Below are 21,071 nucleotides of genomic sequence, written 5' to 3'. Positions count from 1 at the left end.
GAGCCGGCCAAACCTACGGGGCTCAGTAACTCATTTCTCAGGGGCTGTAAAATATCGAAAATAGGTGAATATTAATAAGGGACGAATTTGTCCTCTACACCGACGCGTCTCTACAGGGTATGGGTGCTGTTCTGGTGCAGCACGGTAGAGTATTCTTATATGCTTCTCGATAGTTGAGGGAGCCTGAGAAGAAAATACTCAGTTCATGATCTGGAGTTGGCCGCTGTTATTTTTGCCTTGAAGATTTGGCGGCAGTACCTGTATGATAGTACATTGAGATTCTCACTGACCATCGGAGTCTCAAATATCTGTTCATTCAGATGGAACTTAATCTTCGACCGAGGAGATAGATGGAGTTCCTGAAGTATTATGATTGTACCATTAGCTATCACCTGGGGAAAGCTAATGTGGTTACCGATGCACTTAGCTAGAGGTCCAGAGGGACTTTAGCTTGCCACCGAGTTGTGGTCACAGATTTGATTCAGGATTTCTCTGAGTTAGACATTGAGGAGCAGGGACAGACAGAGCAGGGTATTCTTGTTACCATAGTTGCTCAGTCGTCGATCAGGACGAGAATCCGATAGACCCAGTTGTTGAGACCTCATAGAGCTCAACGTGAGGCAAAGTGGTCCATATTATCAGACAGAGGATGTTAGAGGCATAAGACTGCCAGAAGTGTTATGCTGACCGGAGTCGGAGACCCTTAGAGTTCTCCATTTGCGACCAGGTATTTCTACGAGTTTCACCCACGAAAGGGGTGAAGAGATTGACCTCAGAGGTAAGCTAGCTCCGCGATACATTGGACCTTTCCAGATCTCGGAAAGGATTGGAGCAGTAGCTTATCGGTTGACACTATTGCCGTCCTTGGCAGGCGTTCACGCCGTATTTCACGTATCTACGCTGAGGAGATACGTACCCGATCTGATACATGTGTTGATAGATAATCTCAGTTCTCCGTTCAGCCTGACATTACATATGAGGAGATTCCGGTACGGATTCTGGACCGGAAAGAGCGTCAGTGCGGAACAAGACTATCCGGCTGATTAAAGTTGGATGGCAGCATCATTCGGACGAGGAGGCTACTTGGGAGCTCGAGGATCTGATCCGAGCTCGATATTCCCATCTTTTCACTTGAGGTATGTGATTTATTTACTGTTCAGCATTTATGCACTATATCTGTTGTTAGTACTTGCTGATGGTAGATAACGAAAATTTGGGGACCAAATTTTTATAAGTGGGGGAGAATGTAAAATATCGGAAATAGGCGAATATGAATAAGGGAATTTTCCGGAATTTTTGGACATTTTTCGGGAATTTTTCGGAGCTCGTATGGACGAGTTAACGGGGATGAAAACGGGGCCCGGAGAAAAAAACCTATTTAGGCTACCCAATTAAGCGAGGAATTGTTTCTTTTATAATTCCTTTTTACTTATTCTAATTTTTTTTTCCTTATTTCTCTTCCTCGCCAAAACCTGCTGCCCTCTTCCCTTCTTCCCGACGCCGAGCCCTAACCGCCGGCCCGGCGGTTTCTTCCTCGCTGAAGCCTTAAACCCCTCGGCCACTTCCTCTTCTCGGTTTCCTCCTCTCCTCTTACATCTTCTCCTCTGCCGACGCCGAGCATCAGCCACAAGAGCTCCGGCGGCTTCGCTCTTTGCCCTAGCCGACCCCTTCATTGCCGGCGATCTTCCCTGAGCCGAGCATCACGCCGGCAGCCGACCTATTGCCTTTGCCCTAGCTTGGATCGCGAGCCCTCTCCGCCGCTGAGATCAGGAACACGCCGGCGACGCACGGAGCAGCGCCTTTCCCCTGGAGCCTCAGCGTCGACCACCACAGTGTCGTGGCCCTTTTCCCTCTTCCCATCTTCGCCAGTGCATCTCTGCTTGGATTACATCCGGCCAAGAACAACGAATCAAACCCTGGTTCTTCCTTGGCGTGCCACTTCCGAGTGCGAGTTTGTTTCTCCACAGCGAACCCCTTTGCCCTACCTCTGCCTTAGCACTAGCTGCACCTCCGATACAGAATAGGTGAGTTTGTTAATCAAGCTATGGTTGGCATCAGATTTGTAGAAAATGAAGTAGCATTTTCTGTATAGGTTTGTAGTGGTTATGTTTTTGGGAACATGGTTTGGAAGGAAATTGTTGATTTGATTGCTTGTTTTGTTTCACGTCAGTACAAAACATGTACTCAAATGTGCTCTAGATACATAACTAAGCACAAATAACCTAAAGGTTCGAACCTCTAAAACAATATAGTATAGAAATCCTCTACTTATCAACCAATAAAACTAAATCATTCATCTACTAACTAATCAAGAATACCTTAATCCTCCACAAGCAACTAAGGTATATTCAACCACATAATATCATATGTATAAATGTGTACGACTCAAAAGAAAAAGTCAATATCAAGACACTCTCATTTTCATCCTCAAAAATATCAGCCCACATAATATCAGATGAATCAGTCTCTACTCCCCATGAGGACAAGTTAGCATTCAAAACATCAAATCATTATTTATCCACGAAGTCCAATATCAGAGGAAGCAATTATCCATTTTATCATCCTTTTAACTAACCACAACTAACCAGATTATTAAAATCTCATAGGCACACTCAACCATAAACTCTCTAGCACCCAATTTATAATCTGATCACCAACCATAATCATCAAACCTGTGAATATTATAAATGACACTCACTATGTCACCATCAATGACAACCCAAATATAAATCATCAAAATAGTTATCCACTAATAGATCATCAAAACAAATATCTAATAATGGATCATCAAACAACCACATAACATTTACTCTCATAAATCATTAGAAATCAACACATCACAATATCTGATCTTCCAAAATCCCTCAACCTCAAATCATTCTCAACAATGATCAAACATGATAACTCTCCAATGCCCAATTTTCATCGTATCGGATACCCTATTATCCAAAAGATACGAGTATAAAAAAAAACTCTACTGGCTAAATCCACAGGAATATATAGGTATCATCCATTACCCAGCTACTGGCGGGTACTTTTGACTTATTGTCTTTGATATGCTTAGTAATTAAATTAACAAGATGCATTAATTGTGTTTCTTACTTGTTTCGGTTAATCACTGCCCAATACATGCTACCTGTTGATTGATTGTTTGTTTACATCTTGTATGGATATGTACATGATTCCACATGCTCATGGGTAGTGATATAACCATATTTTACCATGTCAGGACCTAGGTTTGATACCTTATATGATCAGATACCTTGATATGATTCATTCGCTTTGGTGCACATTATGATATGTCCAGAGATTGGTTTAGTATATTACCATGTTTAGTGACATGCACCATTCGCATGATTGCATGCTGAGTGATTGATTGCTCCTTTATTGTCGAGCACTTTGCCAGTTTCATCACTTGCTCGTTGTGGCCTCATGGGTAGCGGGACACGTGGTAGCACGTCGGTTGCTCTTCCGGTGCTTCGTTGGTCCGCTCATGGGTAGTGTGACGCATGTAGCACGTTAGAGATCCCTCCCGTCACAGTGTACCGGGAGATGAGAGCATGGCGCTCCCATTTATGATTTGGGGTAGAAATATGTCCGACAGCATCCATCCACTCGGTCACTCATCGAGAGTAGTGATGCAGAGTGTCGTCACAGCCCTACCCACTCGGTCCCATTGTTGTTGTGAGTCGCCGGGGTGACCATGACATTGGCATCATATGCATGATGCATTTATTGTTTGTGTTTGTGTTTGTTGCACTTATATGCTGCACATTGCTTGGATACCTTGATTGACACGCTTACATGTCTTCTATACCTTCCGGACTGTTTGTCCTTTTACCGGGTCCTGGTTAGTGCATATTCTCTCCTGTTCTCTTCGATTTGCATCTATCTTTATTATTGTCAGGAGACTGTACGCATGATTAGTGCTAAGTGTTATTTCTTTATTGCATACCTGCTGAGTGTTGGACTCACCCGCCTCCATTGTTGTTATTTTCAGGTTGATGCTATCAGGAGGGAGTTCCAGTTGCTAGTCCCCTGCAGACCTCCAGCTATTTTCTATCGTTTGTATTATTTTTGATTCTCACTTGACTATATTTGGATTTGGATGTTGAATACTTAGATATTATATAAGTTGTCTCGTTGATGGATTTGTTTTCGATTTTTTTTACTACTACATGCCTGCCTGGACGGCAGAAGAGGTAAGAAAAATCGGATTTGGACTTTACGAGTGTAGTTGAGTAGGGTTGATTTCAAGTCAGAGTATTACTATGTTGTTTATTTTATTAACTGCGTGGTTGTGACAGCCAGAGGCTGAATACTTATATAAACTGCGTGGTGATTGGTTTTATTTACTGTTATTATTCCAGCCGCCTGTGGCTGAGGTATATGAGTTATGTAGAAGTTTCAGATTGTCCGCCGTACAGGGGAGATGCTGCCGAAATTTCTTCGGACAGGGACTCCTCTGGGGCGTGACAATTTAGTGGTATCAGAGCACAGGTATACGATCATTTGTTTTCGTATTTTTGATGTTTGGGATAACCTGATACCAATTTATTTACTTGGTATCAGAGCGCCAAGTTTGGCGATACTTGTTGGATGTTGGTATTTTGGATTTTTGAGATTTATCTGATACCAATTTATTGGTATCAGAGCAGGTTATGGATACCTGCTTTTGGTGTTCTGGATTTTTGGATGTCTATTTCGGTTTGTATGGATTTCCGTTATGGTTATGTTTCGGATTTCCGTTTCGAATTTATTTGGATTTCCGGCGATGTTTCTCGTTCGGAGTTTGAGGTCAAAGGTTGGGGACAGGACAGCGACGGAACATCTCTAGACAGCAAATAGGTATGATGTTTATTTTATGATAGTTATGACATGTATTAGCACTTTATCTTTAGTACCTGTCTGGTTGTTGTAGCCATATTACATGTGATGGGTTAGCCACTGATTCTTGGTCGACCCTAATAGAGATCAAGGATTATAGTCTCTGGTGATTTTTCATATCATACCATCAGTAGTTTTAGCTTCTGTTACTACTATTAGGGGATGGAGGCACATATCAGCCTCTGCTATTGTTGGCTGGGTAGTGGATGATACTTACATATTCCTGTTGACTTAGCCAGGAGAGTTTATACTCATATCTTTTGGATATTAGGATACCAGGTACGATGGAAATTGATCATTGGGGGTTACCATGTTTGATCATTGTTGAGAATGATTTGAGGTTGAGGGATATTGGGAGATCAGATATTGTGATATGTTGATTTCTAATGGTTTGTGAGAGTAAATGTTATGTGGTTGTCTGATGATCTATTACTGGATATTTGTTTTGATGATCTATTAGTGGATAACTATTTTGATGATCTATTATTTGGGTTGTCGTTGATGGTGACATAGTGAGTGTCAACTATTTTGATGATCTATTATTTGGGTTGTCGTTGATGGTGACATAGTGAGTGTCATGTATGATATTCACAGGTTTGATGATTATAATTCGTGATCAGATTATAAATTGGGTGCTAGAGAGTTTATGGTTTAAAGTGCCTATGAGATTTTAATAAATCTGGTTAGTTGTGGTTAGTTAACAGGATGATAAAAAAAAAAAATTGATAATTGTTTCATCTGATATTGAACTATGTGGATAAATAATGATCGATGTTTTGAATGCTAATTTGCCCTCATGGGAGTAGAGACTGATTCATCTGATATTATGTGGGTTGATATTTTTGAGGATAAAAATTAGAGTGTCTTGATGTTCTTAAATTCTAACTGTTTCTTTTGAGTCGTACACATTTATACATATGATATTATGTGGTTGAATATACCTTAGTTGCTTGTGGAGGATTAAGGTATTCTTGATTAGTTAGTAGATGAATGATTTAGTTTTATTGGTTGATAAGTAGAGGATTGCTATACTCTATTGTTTTAGAGGTTCGAACCTTTAGGTTATTTGTGCTTAGTTATGTATCTAGAGCACATTTGAGTACATGTTTTGTACTGACGTGAAAATGACTGATTTAGCCATATATCATTATCGGCTTGGATAGGTTATAAAGGATCGATGTATCCTATTCCATGAAGATTTTGACCGTGGATTGTATATACCTGATGGGATAACTTAGAGGGTGCTTTGGGATATGTGACCCCGCTGATGTAAGGAAGTGTAGAGCTAATTGCTTAACACTTATGGGATACAATAGTTACTAGTGTATACTGGGAGAGTACATTTGGATTTATGATGATAAAATTTTCCCCATTAGATATAGTCTTGGTAGTGTATGACATTGACTGGCAATGTTATACCACGGTGTGTATATCTTTCTTGTCCGATACCAATTCCTTTGAACCTAGAGCAGGGTTGTTACTGGATGATTAGACTGCTTTATTTTGGGTTGCTTTTGATTGATGTATTCATGCTTGATACATATGCATGAATTTTGTTTAGATATACCCGTAACCCAGGAGTGTTGGTAGCATAAGGTTGGTCTCTTTGATTGAGCTGGTATACTGATTTTGCATGTCTATGTTGGATGTATATTATGATTGTTATGTGTTGTAGGAGTCCTGTGGTAGACTGTCCATTTACAAATAGTATATGTATCCATGTTCTGATATGGTTTGTAGTTTCCTTGTGGATCATAGATATGTAGTTCGGTGTATGTATCTGGATGTATGATTGAAGATATCTTGTCGATTAAGTCTGAGATGTAGTATAAGTACATCGGTGGTGTTTTGATGGAGGCATTTGTCGATTTAATCTGAGTTGTGATATGTATATATGTGTTTGGTGTGGTATTTGAGGTATCTTTTTGATTTGTGAGTGCACCTGGGTTTGTATGTTTTATTGGAAGCATATGTTGGTTATACTCTTGGCATAGGTGAAGATATGTCATGTGAGTGTTGTTTGAGGTGTATTGTTGATTTTACCTATGTTGATTTTGCACACGGGTTCGGTATGCATTGTTGGAGATATCACGATGATTTATACCTATGTTGTGAGTAGGTTTGGTGTGTACTAATTGGAGGATTTTGTTGATCATACATATGTTGTGTGAGCATGTGTGCTAGGTGTATACATTGGTAGCAGTATGATGATTCTACTTATACTGAATGCAGAATGTGGAGTGACTGCATTATGTCATTTGTTGGATTAACCCATCAATTAATTTTCCTATTCGGTGGATGACCCACTAGGATGCTGATAGAGTTGATGATGGATTTGATTAGTTACTAGGTTGTTATAGCCTAGGCTAACCACAGTGTATTGTGGTAGAGAGATCTTGTACAGCCTCTAGCTGGATAGTTAGGTGCCTTGGGGTACTTATGTATTATTTTGTGGTGGAGCGTTGCTCCCACATATCACGGATTGCTGGTAGAGGAGCATTGCTCCCATATTTATTGCAGATACATATTTCAAATTATTTGTGGTGGAGTGTTGCTCCCACATATTGAGGATTTTTTGTGGTAGAGCGTTGCTCCCACATATGTGGTGTTTCCTGTGATGGAGCGTTGCTCTCACACTGGAGGATTTATTCTTTGGTGATTTATGTTGTTGATGATAAGATATTTCGATTTATTATCGGAGATCTTATGGATAGGAATGTCTGTTATACGGACATTTTGTGTCTTGAGTTTTGCCATATAGGCTTACAGTGCCTTAGAGGTTTTTAGAGACTTGGTGATTTTGGTATTTCCAGGATGTTTGGATAGGTTTCCATTGTATTTGTGGATGATGTTGTGATTTATTTCAGATCCGCGGTGAGTCACGCACATCATCTTTGCATAGTCTAGAGATGTTTCGATGGGAACATCTATATGCAAAGTTCAGTAGTGTGTTTTGGGTTTGTCTTCTATATGATGTTGAGACACACGGTTACCAGTAGGAGTATACCGTGGTTCCCCAGGAAATTGAGGTTGTTACCGTTGGGAGTAGACGGAGTCTAGAGAAGGAGCTCGCAACCTCCTTTGTTTGACCGATATTTCCTGAGATATGTTGAGGGTTTCTCATGGATTGCTATGCTACTTTCACGCGTGACCATAAAAGGCGTGAAGTTTACTTGGACCGAGGATTGCAAGACCAGCTTCTAGGAGCTAAAGCGGAGACGAGTGTCGACTTTGATTTTTGGTTTTTTACCTTCGGAAGAGGACGAATTTGTCCTCTACACCGACGCGTCTCTACAGGGTATGGGTGCTGTTCTGGTGCAGCACGGTAGAGTATTCTTATATGCTTCTCGATAGTTGAGGGAGCCTGAGAAGAAAATACTCAGTTCATGATCTGGAGTTGGCCGCTGTTATTTTTGCCCTAAAGATTTGGCGGCAGTACCTGTATGATAGTACATTGAGATTCTCACTGACCATCGGAGTCTCAAATATCTGTTCATTCAGATGGAACTTAATCTTCGACCGAGGAGATAGATGGAGTTCCTGAAGTATTATGATTGTACCATTAGCTATCACCTGGGGAAAGCTAATGTGGTTACCGATGCACTTAGCTAGAGGTCCAGAGGGACTTTAGCTTGCCACCGAGTTGTGGTCACAGATTTGATTCAGGATTTCTCTGAGTTAGACATTGAGGAGCAGGGACAGATAGAGCAGGGTACTCTGGTTACCATGGTTGCTCAGTCATTAATCAGGACGAGAATCCGAGAGGCCCAGTTGTTGGGACCTCATAGAGCTCAGCGTGTGGCAGAGTTGGTCCATACTATTAGACCGAGGATGTTAGAGGCACAGGATCGCTAGAAGTGTTATGTTGATCGGAGACGCAGACCTCTAGCGTTCTCTATTGGCGACCATGTATTTCTGCGAGTTTCACCCACGAAAGGGGTGAAGAGATTTGACTTCAGAGATAAGTTAGCTCCGCGATACATTGGATCTTTTCAGATCTTGGAAAGAATTGGAGCGGTAGGTTACCGGTTGGCACCACCACCGTCCCTGGTAGGAGTTCATTCCACGTATCTATGCTGAGGAGATACGTACCTGACCCGGCACATGTGCTGACAGATATCTCAGTTCCCGTACAGCCTGACGTAACCTACGAGGAGGTTTCGGTACGGATTTTGGACCGGAAAGAGCGTCAGTTGCGGAACAAGACTATTCGGCTAGTTAAGTCGGATGGCAGCACCATTCGGATGAGGAGGCTACTTGGGAGCTCGAGGATACTATCCGAGCTCGATTCCCCCATCTTTTCCCTTGATGTATGTGATTTAATTTACCGTTCAGCATTTATACGCTTTACCTGTTGTTAGTGTTTGCTGATGGTAGATAACAAAATTTGGGGACCAAATTTTTATTAGTGGGGGAGAATGTAAAATATCGAAAATAGGTGAATATTAATAAGGGAATTTTCCGGAATTTTTGGATATTTTTTTGGAATTTTTCGGAGCTCGTACGGACGAGTTAACGGGGATAAAAATGGGGCCCGGAAAAGCCTATTTAGGCTATCCCATTTAAGCGAGGAAAAGTTAAATTTATTTATGTGTTTTCTTTTTCCTTTTCCTTATTTTCCTCTTTCCCATTTTCTTCCTCGCCGAATTCCTTCCCTCTCCCTCACGCACCCGAGCCGCATCCCCTCCTCACCCAACGGCATCTTCTCCCGAACCCTAACCGGCGCCGAGCGGTTTCCTCTCCCTCTCCGCAGCCGACGCCATTCTCCCTTCCTCCCTATTGCGTCGCTTCTCCTCTTCTTCGACCGCCGGCCACCAGATTCACCGAGCCACCATAGCCAAGTTTTTCTTCCGGCCTATTCACCTCCGTTGGTCACCAGGTCCGAATTAGCACCGCCGGGTGCTGCCTCTCCGCCGAGCCATCTCCGGCCTATGCCCTAGCCGACCCCCAACCGTCGTGCCCTAATTCTTGGCCGCGCCTTCTTCACCCGACAGCGCCGCCGCCGCACGGGACAGCGCCGGCGACACTCGAGCCAACGCAGTCGAGGACCCAACTCTAGCCTCTGCCCTGACTCTCCTAGCCTCCAGCCACTGTGCCCTAGTTTTGCTCTTTACTGTGGTTCTGTTTTGTTGTTCCAGTAGCCACAGCAGTTGTGGATTGAGGTAAGTTTCGTTTGTTGTTTAGGATTATGGCTTGATTGAGTGTCAATCTTGATTTCATCTGATCCGAACAGTGAAGTATCCAGCAAGGAGGTTGGGTTCGATGGAGGGTCTTGGTTTCGACAGCTGTTCCATTTGTAGGCATCTTGTTGTCAGTATCAACACTCCCTGCTGTGGATCAACAATCACAGTCGTTGATTAAGGTAAGCTATGTTTGGAGTTTCAGTTGTATTTCTATGAGTATTTGGAGGATATGCATTTGTGTTGGATTATGTGGAGATGTTGCAATCTGCAGTTGTTTGGTTAGTTGAGGATGTAGGTAAGTTATGATGGATTTATGTTTCACTTAACCTAATGTGATTATGGAAGGCTTAATCTATTGTAGTTGTGATGAATTAAGTACCGTTGATTTATGTCGGATTAGATTTAATCCTTGGATTTATTAGATATGATCACATTGCTAATCGTAAGTTGATTAGCGAAAGGAAATGATTGTGCTGATTGAGGATTATTGATTAAGGAGATTAATTCAAGTTAATAATTAATTAGGATTAATTAATGATGGATTGATTAGGGTTTTTCCTAATTGAGTTGGGTTGGATTTAGCTAGTTGTTTATAAAATTAGCTAAATTGTATATCACATTATCTGCAGGACTTTGATTCGAGACAGTGTCTCGACGAGGGATCTATTTTGGATTGGACCTTTCTATTGGAGGCGGGTACTTTTGACTTATTGTCTTTGATATGCTTAGTAATTAAATTAACAAGATGCATTAATTGTGTTTCTTACTTGTTTCGGTTAATCACTGCCCAATACATGCTACCTGTTGATTGATTGTTTGTTTACATCTTGTATGGATATGTACATGATTCCACATGCTCATGGGTAGTGATATAATCATATTTTACCATGTCAGGACCTAGGTTTGATACCTTATATGATCAGATACCTTGATATGATTCATTCGCTTTGGTGCACATTATGATATGTCCAGAGATTGGTTTAGTATATTACCATGTTTAGTGACATGCACCATTCGCATGATTGCATCGCCGAGTGATTGATTGCTCCTTTATTGTCGAGCACTTTGCCGTTTCATCACTGTTCGTGCTCCGTTGTGACGCTCATGGGTAGCGGGACACGGCGTGGTAGCACGTCAGGTGCCGTTGGTCCGCTCATGGGTAGTGTGACGCAGTATGGTAGCACGTCACCCCGTCACAGTGTACTGGGAGATGAGAGCATGGCGCTCCCCATTTATGATTTGGGGTAGAAGTACGTATGTACTCCGACAGATCCCATCCACTCGGTCACTCATCGGAGTAGTGATGCAGAGTGCACGGCCACAACCCTACCCACTCGGTCCCACTGTTGTTGTGAGTCGGCTGACTGGCGTCAGGGGTGACCATGACATTGGCATCATATGCATGATGCATTTATTGTTTGTGTTTGTGTTTGTTGCACTTATATGCTGCACATTGCTTGGATACCTTGATTGACATGCATACATGTCTTCTATACCTTCCGGACTGTTTGTCCTTTTACCGGGTCCTGGTTAGTGCATATTCTCTCCTGTTCTCTTCGATTTGCATCTATCTTTATTATTGTCAGGAGACTGTACGCATGATTAGTGCTAAGTGTTATTTCTTTACTTTGCATATCAACTGTACCTGCTGAGTGTTGGACTCACCCCGCCTCCATTGTTGTTATTTTCAGGTTGATGCTATCAGGAGGGAGTTCCAGTTGCTAGTCCCCTGCAGACCTCCAGCTATTTTCTATCGTTTGTATTATTTTTGATTCTCACTTGACTATATTTGGATTTGGATGTTGAATACTTAGATATTATATAAGTTGTCTCGTTGATGGATTTGTTTTCGATTTTTTTTACTACTACATGCCTGCCTGGACGGCAGAAGAGGTAAGAAAAATCGGATTTGGACTTTACGAGTGTAGTTGAGTAGGGTTGATTTCAAGTCAGAGTATTACTATGTTGTTTATTTTATTAACTGCGTGGTTGTGACAGCCAGAGGCTGAATACTTATATAAACTGCGTGGTGATTGGTTTTATTTACTGTTATTATTCCAGCCGCCTGTGGCTGAGGTATATGAGTTATGTAGAAGTTTCAGATTGTCCGCCGTACAGGGGAGATGCTGCCGAAATTTCTTCGGACAGGGACTCCTCTGGGGCGTGACAGGGGCAATGCTCCCAGCATAAACCCGGGTGACCCTAGAGATGGTCGGACTTACGGGGCTCAACTCCCACTTCTCATGGGCAAGGCTCCCAGCATAAACCCGGACAACCCTAGAGCCGATCGAACCTACGGGCACCTCACATGGGTATGACTCCCAGCCTAACTTAGTCTGCTCCAAGCTGATTGAACTTCTTTTAGGAGACAACATTGTCAGAGAATCGCAACAACTTGTCAGAGAATAACGGCTACTCGCCATATAATATTACATTACTCTAGCATACCTACACAATGGAACCTTCCTTTATCTAAAGGAGGGCTATTATACATCCTCTATCACTCAATATATTATGACGCTAGACATTCTCTGATCCCTCATTATTGTGGAGGTTGTGAAAGCTGTATAAAAACGGGTCCTCTTCGTTGGCCAAGTAGGCGCACTCATGCATATGTATCCATATACTCATGCACACACTCATCCATACTATTGTTTTATTGTTCATTTCGAGCCTGTTTTAACTTAAGCGTCAAAGTGTCTACGTTAAAGACCCCTCCCTAGCCTGGTGACTAACACTTTCTTCTCTCAGTTCTTGTTTTTGCTGTGTAGGTTCGTCTACATCATCTTCGTCTTCTCGCGGTTAACATTGGAGCAACCTAGTCAACGCACTATTTTTCTCGCTTTCATACAGGAATATACATATAATATAGTTTTTTTTTTTACTTTCTACCTCTAGGGTTTAGGCTTCCCAATCAGATTATAGTGTTCAAGGTAAAATTTTTTAAAATTTTACCTCTAGAGTTCAGACTTCCTAATTGAGTTATAATGTTCAGTTAAAAGGAAAATAAAAAAAATAAGCATTTACAGGATATAGTAAGGTGTTTACAGGGTATAGTAATGTATTTGAGATTTATATTTAAGAAAATATTGAAAATTTTAAGATTTTACCTCTAGAGTTCAAACTTTCCAATTAGGTTATAGTGCTCAGTTAAAAGAAAAATTTAAAACAAAAAAATTTAGACGTTTACGTGGTATAGTAATGTATTTGGGATTTATATTCGAGGAAATGCTGATTTTTGAAAATAAACAAATGCACTGATATCCTGTGCTCACATAGTCGTGTACTATGTGATGCGCAGGATATCAGTATTATATATATAGATATATCCGATACGCTACACAATGCTATAATACATGACTGTGCGTGCCCCATAGTGTATCAGTTTTCTTTTTTCTTTTTTTTTTAATATAATTTTTTTAACTCTTTACTCCCTAGAGTTTAGTTTTCCCAATTGGATTATATATTTTAAGATTTTACTTTTATGGTTCAGGCTTCTCAATTGAGTTATAGTGTTTAGTTAAAAAAAAATAAAAATAATTTTTTAAAAATATTTATGGGGTATAGTAATATATTTATAAGTATAGTAATGGGTATAGTAATATATTTAGGATTTATATTTGAGAAAATATTAATTTTTAAAAATGAAAAAAAAATTAGCTGATAGTGCACATGGGACGGGCAGGATATATAAAATATTATATAGTGTCATTGATTAAAGTTATTTTGATAATGTTTATAATTTGATTTTTTTTATAATGTATCTAGTTCTTTGAACACTAATTTTAGTTGTGATTAATTTGATCATGTAGCAGTTTCAGAAAGTGTTCACGGAGAGGCTCAATCAAATAGTTAACTTTTTGGAATTTGAACTTTATCAAAAAGGTATATTTTTTAAAAAATATTAAACTATGTAACATTGAATCTGGGACTGATAAGTTTTCTTCGACTAACAGGATAAATCAGAAAATACCCACGAAGACCCATTGAAATAGCCAACTTTCTAAGTTTCGAACCTTATCAAAAAGTATATTTTTATAAAAATCTTGAATCAGGTAACATTCAACTTGGGCGACCAGCCTAGTTTTACAGAAGATTTCCATCGGTCACAGGATAAATCTGAAGGCGATCACAACAGGCAACCTAGAAGTTTAACATCCCATGATTATACACCCTATTTAAAGAAAAAATCCTTATAAATACATTGTAACTGGGGCTCGAATCATAAATGCTTAGGTGATAATTTAACGCCTTTGGCTGCATGTAGCCCCGGGCTAAAAAATTATATCTTATTTGGCAAAGGTGATTCACTCGCCCCTAGTATCCCCGTCAATCATTTCCTAGATCAACACAGATGAGGTAAATCACGGATGACTACTAGTTATTAGTACAAGTGACCAAGGTATGGGGGAGGACATGCCTGAATGCATTTTTATAAAAATATTGAATGAGGTAACATTGAACCTGGAGTGATCGATCTGATCTCATAAAAGTTTTTCATCAGGATAAATCAGGAAACTATCATAACGGGTAACCTAGAAGCTCAGCATATCATGATTACACATCCTATTTAAATTAAAGAAAAAAAATCCATATAAATATATTATAACTAAGAATCGAATCATGAATATTTAGATGATAATTTAAAGTTCTTCAGCTGTCATGTAATCCCGGGCTCGAAAATTATATCTTAATTTGAATGCGATATTGTGTTTCGACACTAATATCATTTGTCACGAACAGAAATGCTAAAAATTTGATCTGGCACAGGGTTGAGAAGAACAAGAACACACTGGGTGTTGGGGATCCAGCCAGCGGCACCAGTACCGACCAAGTTCATGTAATTCTCTGTACCAGTCAATTGATCAAATTGTTTTTTTCTTCTAATTAATTGATGTGACGGAAGGAGAATATATCGGTGAGTTGGATGAACAATGCTTTTGTCCCCTCTGACTGCTTTGGCCCACCCTCTGTGTGGTTCACTGATGAAAGCACGGCGCCGTGCCTTTTGAGCTGTTCTATCAAGTCCCCTTCTTCATTGACTTTGCATGCCTAAAAATTTTAATGCTTATAATCTAATTGATTACAAGTAAATGATGTTTTTATCAGTAAGAACACAATCTTTCTAAATACGATCCGAGTTCGATCGAAACCAATTTTATGAAAACAAGTGGAATTCAAGCACTGCTAGCTGCTGATTCTTGATACATGATCAATGGAAGCTGTGGTGATCTGGCCATGGCCAGAAGGAAGCAGAATGGTGGTCTTCCATGCTACACAGCAAGTTGCTGAAGGTTCCCTCGGCGCCACCCCCGTGCTCGACCTTGGGGCGTTGCGCCTCCATCTCCGCCGGCCTAATCGACGCCAAGAAAGGAAGGACCTGGTGAGGCTGCAAGGAGGCGCTCGCCATGTCCAAGTTGATCTCGGAGCTGTTCTCGCTGCACGAGCCTTCTGTTTCCTTGTTGAGGTTGATCAGCTCCGACGTCTCTCTCCCTCTGAGAGCCATGATCTGCATGAACTTTGTGATCAGATCGTGTAATTCGATCGGAATATAATCGATGAGCAGTGCTGATCTGTACACCTCTGTTTGGAGCTTGTCGTTGTGCGCCTGCAGGGCCTCGTTCTCGGATTTCACGGCCTCGAGCTGTCTCTTGAGCTCGTCGTAGTCTTTCTCCAATTGCTTGGTCTTCCACCGAGCTCGCCGGTTCTGGAACCAGATGGCCACCTGCCTCGGCTGCAGTCCCAGCGCCACCGCCAGCTGCATTTTCCTCTCGGGCTCCAACTTGTTCCCCTGCTCAAAGTTCTTTTCCAGCGTCCTCACCTGCTCCACGTTCAGCCTCCTCTTCTTCTCCGCCGGCGGCATCCCGTCCTCCTCCGACAACTCCTCCTCCTCCTCGGCGACGGCTTTCCCCATCTCTCCGATCCTCGGAAACGGCAGCACCACTGCGCCACTCAAACGACGACCTTCACTGCACGCGGATCAATTATATATGCGCAGGCGGCTGCAAATTAAAGAACGTAACTCACCTCCGAGATCACTGCACGGGGAGAAGAAGGAACTGAAGGATGATGATGATGATGCCATACCTCAATAGGCAGCAAATGAAAGCTCGAGGTGTGGAAATATAACATAAAAAAAATCTTATTGTTTACCAACTACGATACTGTAACTTGATTTAGTATCATGGCTAGGCCAACAACAGAAGGTGAAGGTTCAGGTTTAGGTTAAGCAGCGTGCTTAATGCCATGGACATGTTCGACATCTTCTCTGGTGTGGGGCTGGCTCCATATCTTTTGTTTTCTTCCTCTCCTCCTCCTCCCAATGGGCTGTGGACAGCAAATACTCCAAATTAATTGTTTCTGAATCCTGCTGCGTGGAGTTGAAACTGAAATGCTGATAACGGACAGTACTGTGTGTGTGCAGGTGGTAACTGGTAGGATAAACTCAGATTAGCTATCGAGGTTAGTAAGAAAGGAGTGGAGGAGGAGGGCCATGGCTCTGAGATTCATGGAGAGACAGGGACAAAACAAGTTTTTAAGAGAGATGGCCCTCGAAGAGAAAGGGGTGGGGGGAGGAATCTTGGGATGGGGCCCATGGCTGCTGGGACTGCTACCTAACACCCATACACTTGTTCTATCACACACTGATCAGGCAGTCCTTTGCGTCAAAAGGAAGAGTGCACATACTTATCTGGATATCTGGATGGTTAAGATGTGTCAATTGTGAATATTTATATAATTGTATGTATTTATGATGGTAAAAAGTGAATATATTTATCCTCGGTATTTTCATCAATCTGTCCTAGAGTTATCAGTTTTGGGAATAGTCATTAGCACATAAGGGAGACATTTATCTCAACTTTGTCAAGATTCGAACCCCAGATCTCATGGTGACAATATCTCATGTGTTAGCCACTAGATCGTTCCGAGAAGATCATAATTGTATGTATTTATGATATTATGGATGATATTAAATGTTATGGATTTTTAAGATGTGTGAATTATGAAATATAATTATATGAATATATTTGATTATTTGTATGAGAGTGTATGTGTTTATGATATTGTGGATTGTATAAAATGTATATGTATGGATTTGTTAAGATGTGTGGATTGTGAAATGTATTTATATGGATATATGTGAATATATGAAATATCATAGTCTATGATAGTTTCTTATATATATGAAAATTATAAATAAGGTATGCTCTAAATATAAACTAAATTTTTTGTTTTTTTTAATTATCGACGGAATTGATAATTCCATCAGAAGAGATCAAATAATTTTTCGACACAATAACCTATTCTATCAATAAATACCGATAGAATATCCTGATTTTGTCGATATTTATCGATGGAATCGATTATTCCATTGGCAAATCCTCTTGGGAAGTATTGATGGAATACTCAATTCTGTCAGTATTATCCAAGAGGATTTGTCGACGAAATAACTGATTCTGTCAGTAAATACTGATGGAATAACTTAGCTTGTAAGATCGAAAAGTGATAGGGGGGATGAATAACATTTGTGACTTTTTCACTTTTAAAAACTAAGTATGAGTGCAAAATACACAGAGGAAAAATAGAAAATGAAAGAACAAATACACAAAGACAAGATTTGTTACTTAGTTCAGATTCTTCGACGACTCCTACTCCAAAACTCATGGCCCTCCGGACTGTATCATTGGGCAATCCACTAAAAACCTCTTCTGAAATCGCCGGAAGAGTGAATCAAGTATAGGAATACAAAATAAGGATAGTGTAACAAGCTACACCGCCTTAGCAATAAATTAAATAGCTTTAAGTAATTGTTACTAATCACAAAGTATGTCGATGTGGGATGCTTGTGTATTGGTGTTAGTCTACCGACGACAATCAGATGTCGCGGAGTAGTAGCGCAATAGTAAAGCATAGTCGAAGCAATAGAAGAGTTATAGCAGCTCTTATTGAAGTTCTGTGAGTACTGTATTGAATTCTAGCTGAAGAATGTTTTTATAAAGTGTTAAGGGTGCCTTCAACCTCGTACGAGGCGCCTCCAGCTGCAAGAGTTTTCCCCTTGGCTTCAGACTCAATAAGCTTCGTAGACTGCGCTCTTTATCTACTTGAGGGGGCCTTCCTTGCACTCCAGGGTGCCTCTAATGTATTGACGATAGAATTCACACATATTAACTATGAAATAAATAACTATTTACTTATAATAATTATTTTCTAATACACCCTCTCAAGATGTTGTCCCAGAAATGACACCAATCTTGTTACAAATAACAAATAGCTAAGGTCGAGAAAGCGACTTGGTAAGTGCATCAGCCAACTTATCCTCAGCAGAAATATGAGTAACTTGTAGTTCGGAGGCCCAAATTATCAGTGAAAAACATAGCAGGTGTGGTAACCAGAAGAAGCGGATCTGTCAAAAGTGACTTAATCCATTGGATCTCAGATGTCGCAGAGGCAATGAAGCGATATTCAGCCTCAGTCGAAGAGCACGCAACCGTACATTGTTTGGAAGATGAATCAGGAGTATTTGTGAGAGATAGCCAGTGAATGATGTCGTCAGCGGCAACCATTGTAGAAGGCGGTCGATGGGTATTCGTTTAGAGCAAAATCCACTAGTGCGATCAACGAAACGACGATTTATTGAACTTTACCTTTGATGAAAGAAGACAACAACTAGAAGGAGACAAGGTGTTGTTGTTTGAAGGTTGGAATCTGACTTGTCATCGGAATAAGAGTAGCAGAGAGAGAAGACTGCATTTTGGTGGTTGCATATGCTGGAGCAGATGCAGAAAATCTGTTATTGAACCAAACTTGGAAAAAAAACTTGCTATTTGGCCTATCAGAAGATGGCTAAAACAATACTCATGAAGGAAAGACCGCTATAATGCGGCTGCTGCTTAAAAAAAACATACAAACAAACAAAGGAGAGGAGGAAGGGAAGGATGAAATTTGATGTCTTTAAACTTAAGAAAAAAGATAATAATATTGCTCTTGCTATGAGAAAAAAATAAGAAGAGAAAGAGAAAAGAGGAGGAATTGAACCTCACTATTAATGGACTTTTTGAAAGAAGAAAGCAAAACTATTATAAGATGGAAAAGAGTAAGTCAGAAAAGAGAATTTTTTTTAGGACAAAAAACATAAGAAAGGAAAATAAGGGAGAAAGAAGATTCTAAGAAAGCTAAAACGATCACAGAAGCGGCCGGACATAAAACCCGAGAAAAGGCGACACCGATGAAGGAGGTGTCACAGGATGGATTTGAACATATGAAGGAGAAAGCGAAGGAAGCGGTGGAGTCGCTAAATTTGTAGGGAAAGGGGGGCTGGTGATACAAGGACGTCGGCGGCGGAGGGACAACAAGAACATTTTTTTTTACGGCGATAAGGCCGATGGTGGGTTGCCTTTGGATGACGACGCCTCCTCTGGCCGTAGCAACAGGTGAACAGTAGAAAAGACGCGACAATGGCGAATCCTGTTGATGTCAGTGGCAAAGAAAAGAGAAGAAAGCTAAGGTTTTTTTTTTAACAGTGGGAAAAGGAAACGCGGAAGAGAGGAGTAAAAGAAAGAAAATTAAAAAAAGATTGCTATTAAGTTTATTGCTCTGATACCATATTGACGATAGAATTCACACATATTAACTAGGAAATAAATAACTATTTACTTATAATAATTATTTCCTAATATAATGTACTCCGAGGTGCTTTCTATGTGCTCTAGGGTGTCTCCCCACAGTGTAAACTTTATCCTCAAAGTTTATCTGTCCGAGGGTACCTCTGTCCTATCCAGGGCGCCTTCGCATAGCTTCGAGATGCCTCTGGGCAACTCTGCGGCGCATCGAGCACTGTTCACCCGAGGCTAACTTGTATATTTCAGTTCTTACAAAACATGTTAGTTCAAATACCAAAGATACACTGTGAAATAGAGTTAGCACAATATGAAATAGTATTTATTAATTAATTTGACAGTCGCAGGATTGTTTGGTTATGACTTTCAGATTTCTTGTAAAATCCTAGATCAAACCGACGCTACTATTTTATCTACGAGGAACGCGTCCTCACCTACTCTTCTTATGAGAGTTTACCTGATGTCAAACCGATCCTCCATATCGTTTGAACTTTTGCTCAGCATCCGAGACTTCATGACTTTCTGCTGGATGTCTGATCCTTGACTTGTCCAGTCTTCCGCCTGGTGTCCGCAACCTCCAGAACTTTCACCTACTGTCTTCGACCAGTAGAATTTTTTGCCCAATGTCCTCGACTTGCTAAGACCTTTGCCCAGTCACTTGGACCAGGACTTCCTTGTCTAGCCATAACTAGGGCCTTCCACCTGCCTAGTATTCTCTAGGACTTTTACCTTACCTAAACTCACCTATGACTTTCCTGCATACTCAATCAGACTTATTAGAATCACAATAACCATTAACTTTGAACCTTTTACTATTATCAAAACTTGGGTTCGATCATCTAGTACTTCTTGCACCAATATAACCAATTCCATCGGTAAATCCTTTTGGGAATGCTAATGTAATCGGGTATTCTGTCAGAATATATTACTACTGGAATTTATTCCGTCAGTATATATTGACAGAATGTAAATTCCATCGGAAAAATCATTTCCGATAAATTATCTCCCGATAAATAATTTTTCATCAAAATTGCGTCACTAAAAGACTGCAATGACGAAATAAGGACGAAATTTTTTGTCAAAATTCCTATTTTTTTTGTTTGTACAAGTGGACAATATTCTTGGACCATATTCGTAAACAAAGTTCATGAACCATATTACTCAATAAATTTTTTATCAATATGTTAAAAAAAAAGGAAAAACTTTCATAATGAGCAAATAAATTTATATTATTAAACTCAATAATCAGTCAAATAAATTTAAAAGATAAAAGTTTCAAACAATCAAGCTTGTTTGAATTGAGAGCTCGATTACATCCAAACAAATCAAATTTAAGCTAAGTTTGAGCCAAACTCAAACTCGTAAAAAAAATCAAGTCAAACTT

General features: G+C 40.4%; 1 protein-coding gene across 3 annotated transcripts; it reads right to left on the bottom strand.

Annotated features, from left to right (window-relative positions):
• Positions 1-15,192: 15,192 nt before the first annotated feature.
• LOC122027882 (homeobox-leucine zipper protein HOX21-like) lies at positions 15,193-16,474 on the bottom strand. 3 transcript variants are annotated; one of them, XM_042586897.1, is made up of 3 exons: positions 16,098-16,474; positions 15,652-16,034; positions 15,193-15,579 (listed from the first exon to the last, which is right to left on the bottom strand). In XM_042586897.1, exons 1-3 carry the CDS (start codon positions 16,153-16,155, stop codon positions 15,283-15,285), a joined length of 738 nt encoding a protein of 245 aa, XP_042442831.1. In that variant the 5' UTR covers positions 16,156-16,474; the 3' UTR covers positions 15,193-15,282. The 3 variants fall into 3 exon arrangements, with proteins under 3 accessions (XP_042442831.1, XP_042442832.1, XP_042442833.1); XM_042586898.1 differs by having other exon boundaries at positions 15,652-16,013; positions 16,098-16,469; XM_042586899.1 differs by having other exon boundaries at positions 15,652-16,039; positions 16,098-16,467.
• Positions 16,475-21,071: the final 4,597 nt, after the last annotated feature.

This window comes from Zingiber officinale, chromosome 10A (genome assembly GCF_018446385.1).
Source record: "Zingiber officinale cultivar Zhangliang chromosome 10A, Zo_v1.1, whole genome shotgun sequence".
Classification (NCBI taxonomy): Eukaryota; Viridiplantae; Streptophyta; class Magnoliopsida; order Zingiberales; family Zingiberaceae; genus Zingiber; species Zingiber officinale.
This window is presented reverse-complemented; position numbering and strand designations above follow the sequence as displayed.

Bases quoted from the DNA above. Each gene is read 5' to 3' on its own strand.
- LOC122027882 (XM_042586897.1), bottom strand. From the start codon at position 16,155: ATGGCATCATCATCATCATCCTTCAGTTCCTTCTTCTCCCCGTGCAGT. The intron at 16,035-16,097 runs GTGAGTTACGTT...CGTGCAGTGAAG, and splicing joins CCCGTGCAGTGATCTCGGAG to GTCGTCGTTTGAGTGGCGCA. The intron at 15,580-15,651 runs GTGTACAGATCA...AAGTTCATGCAG, and splicing joins ACGACAAGCTCCAAACAGAG to ATCATGGCTCTCAGAGGGAG.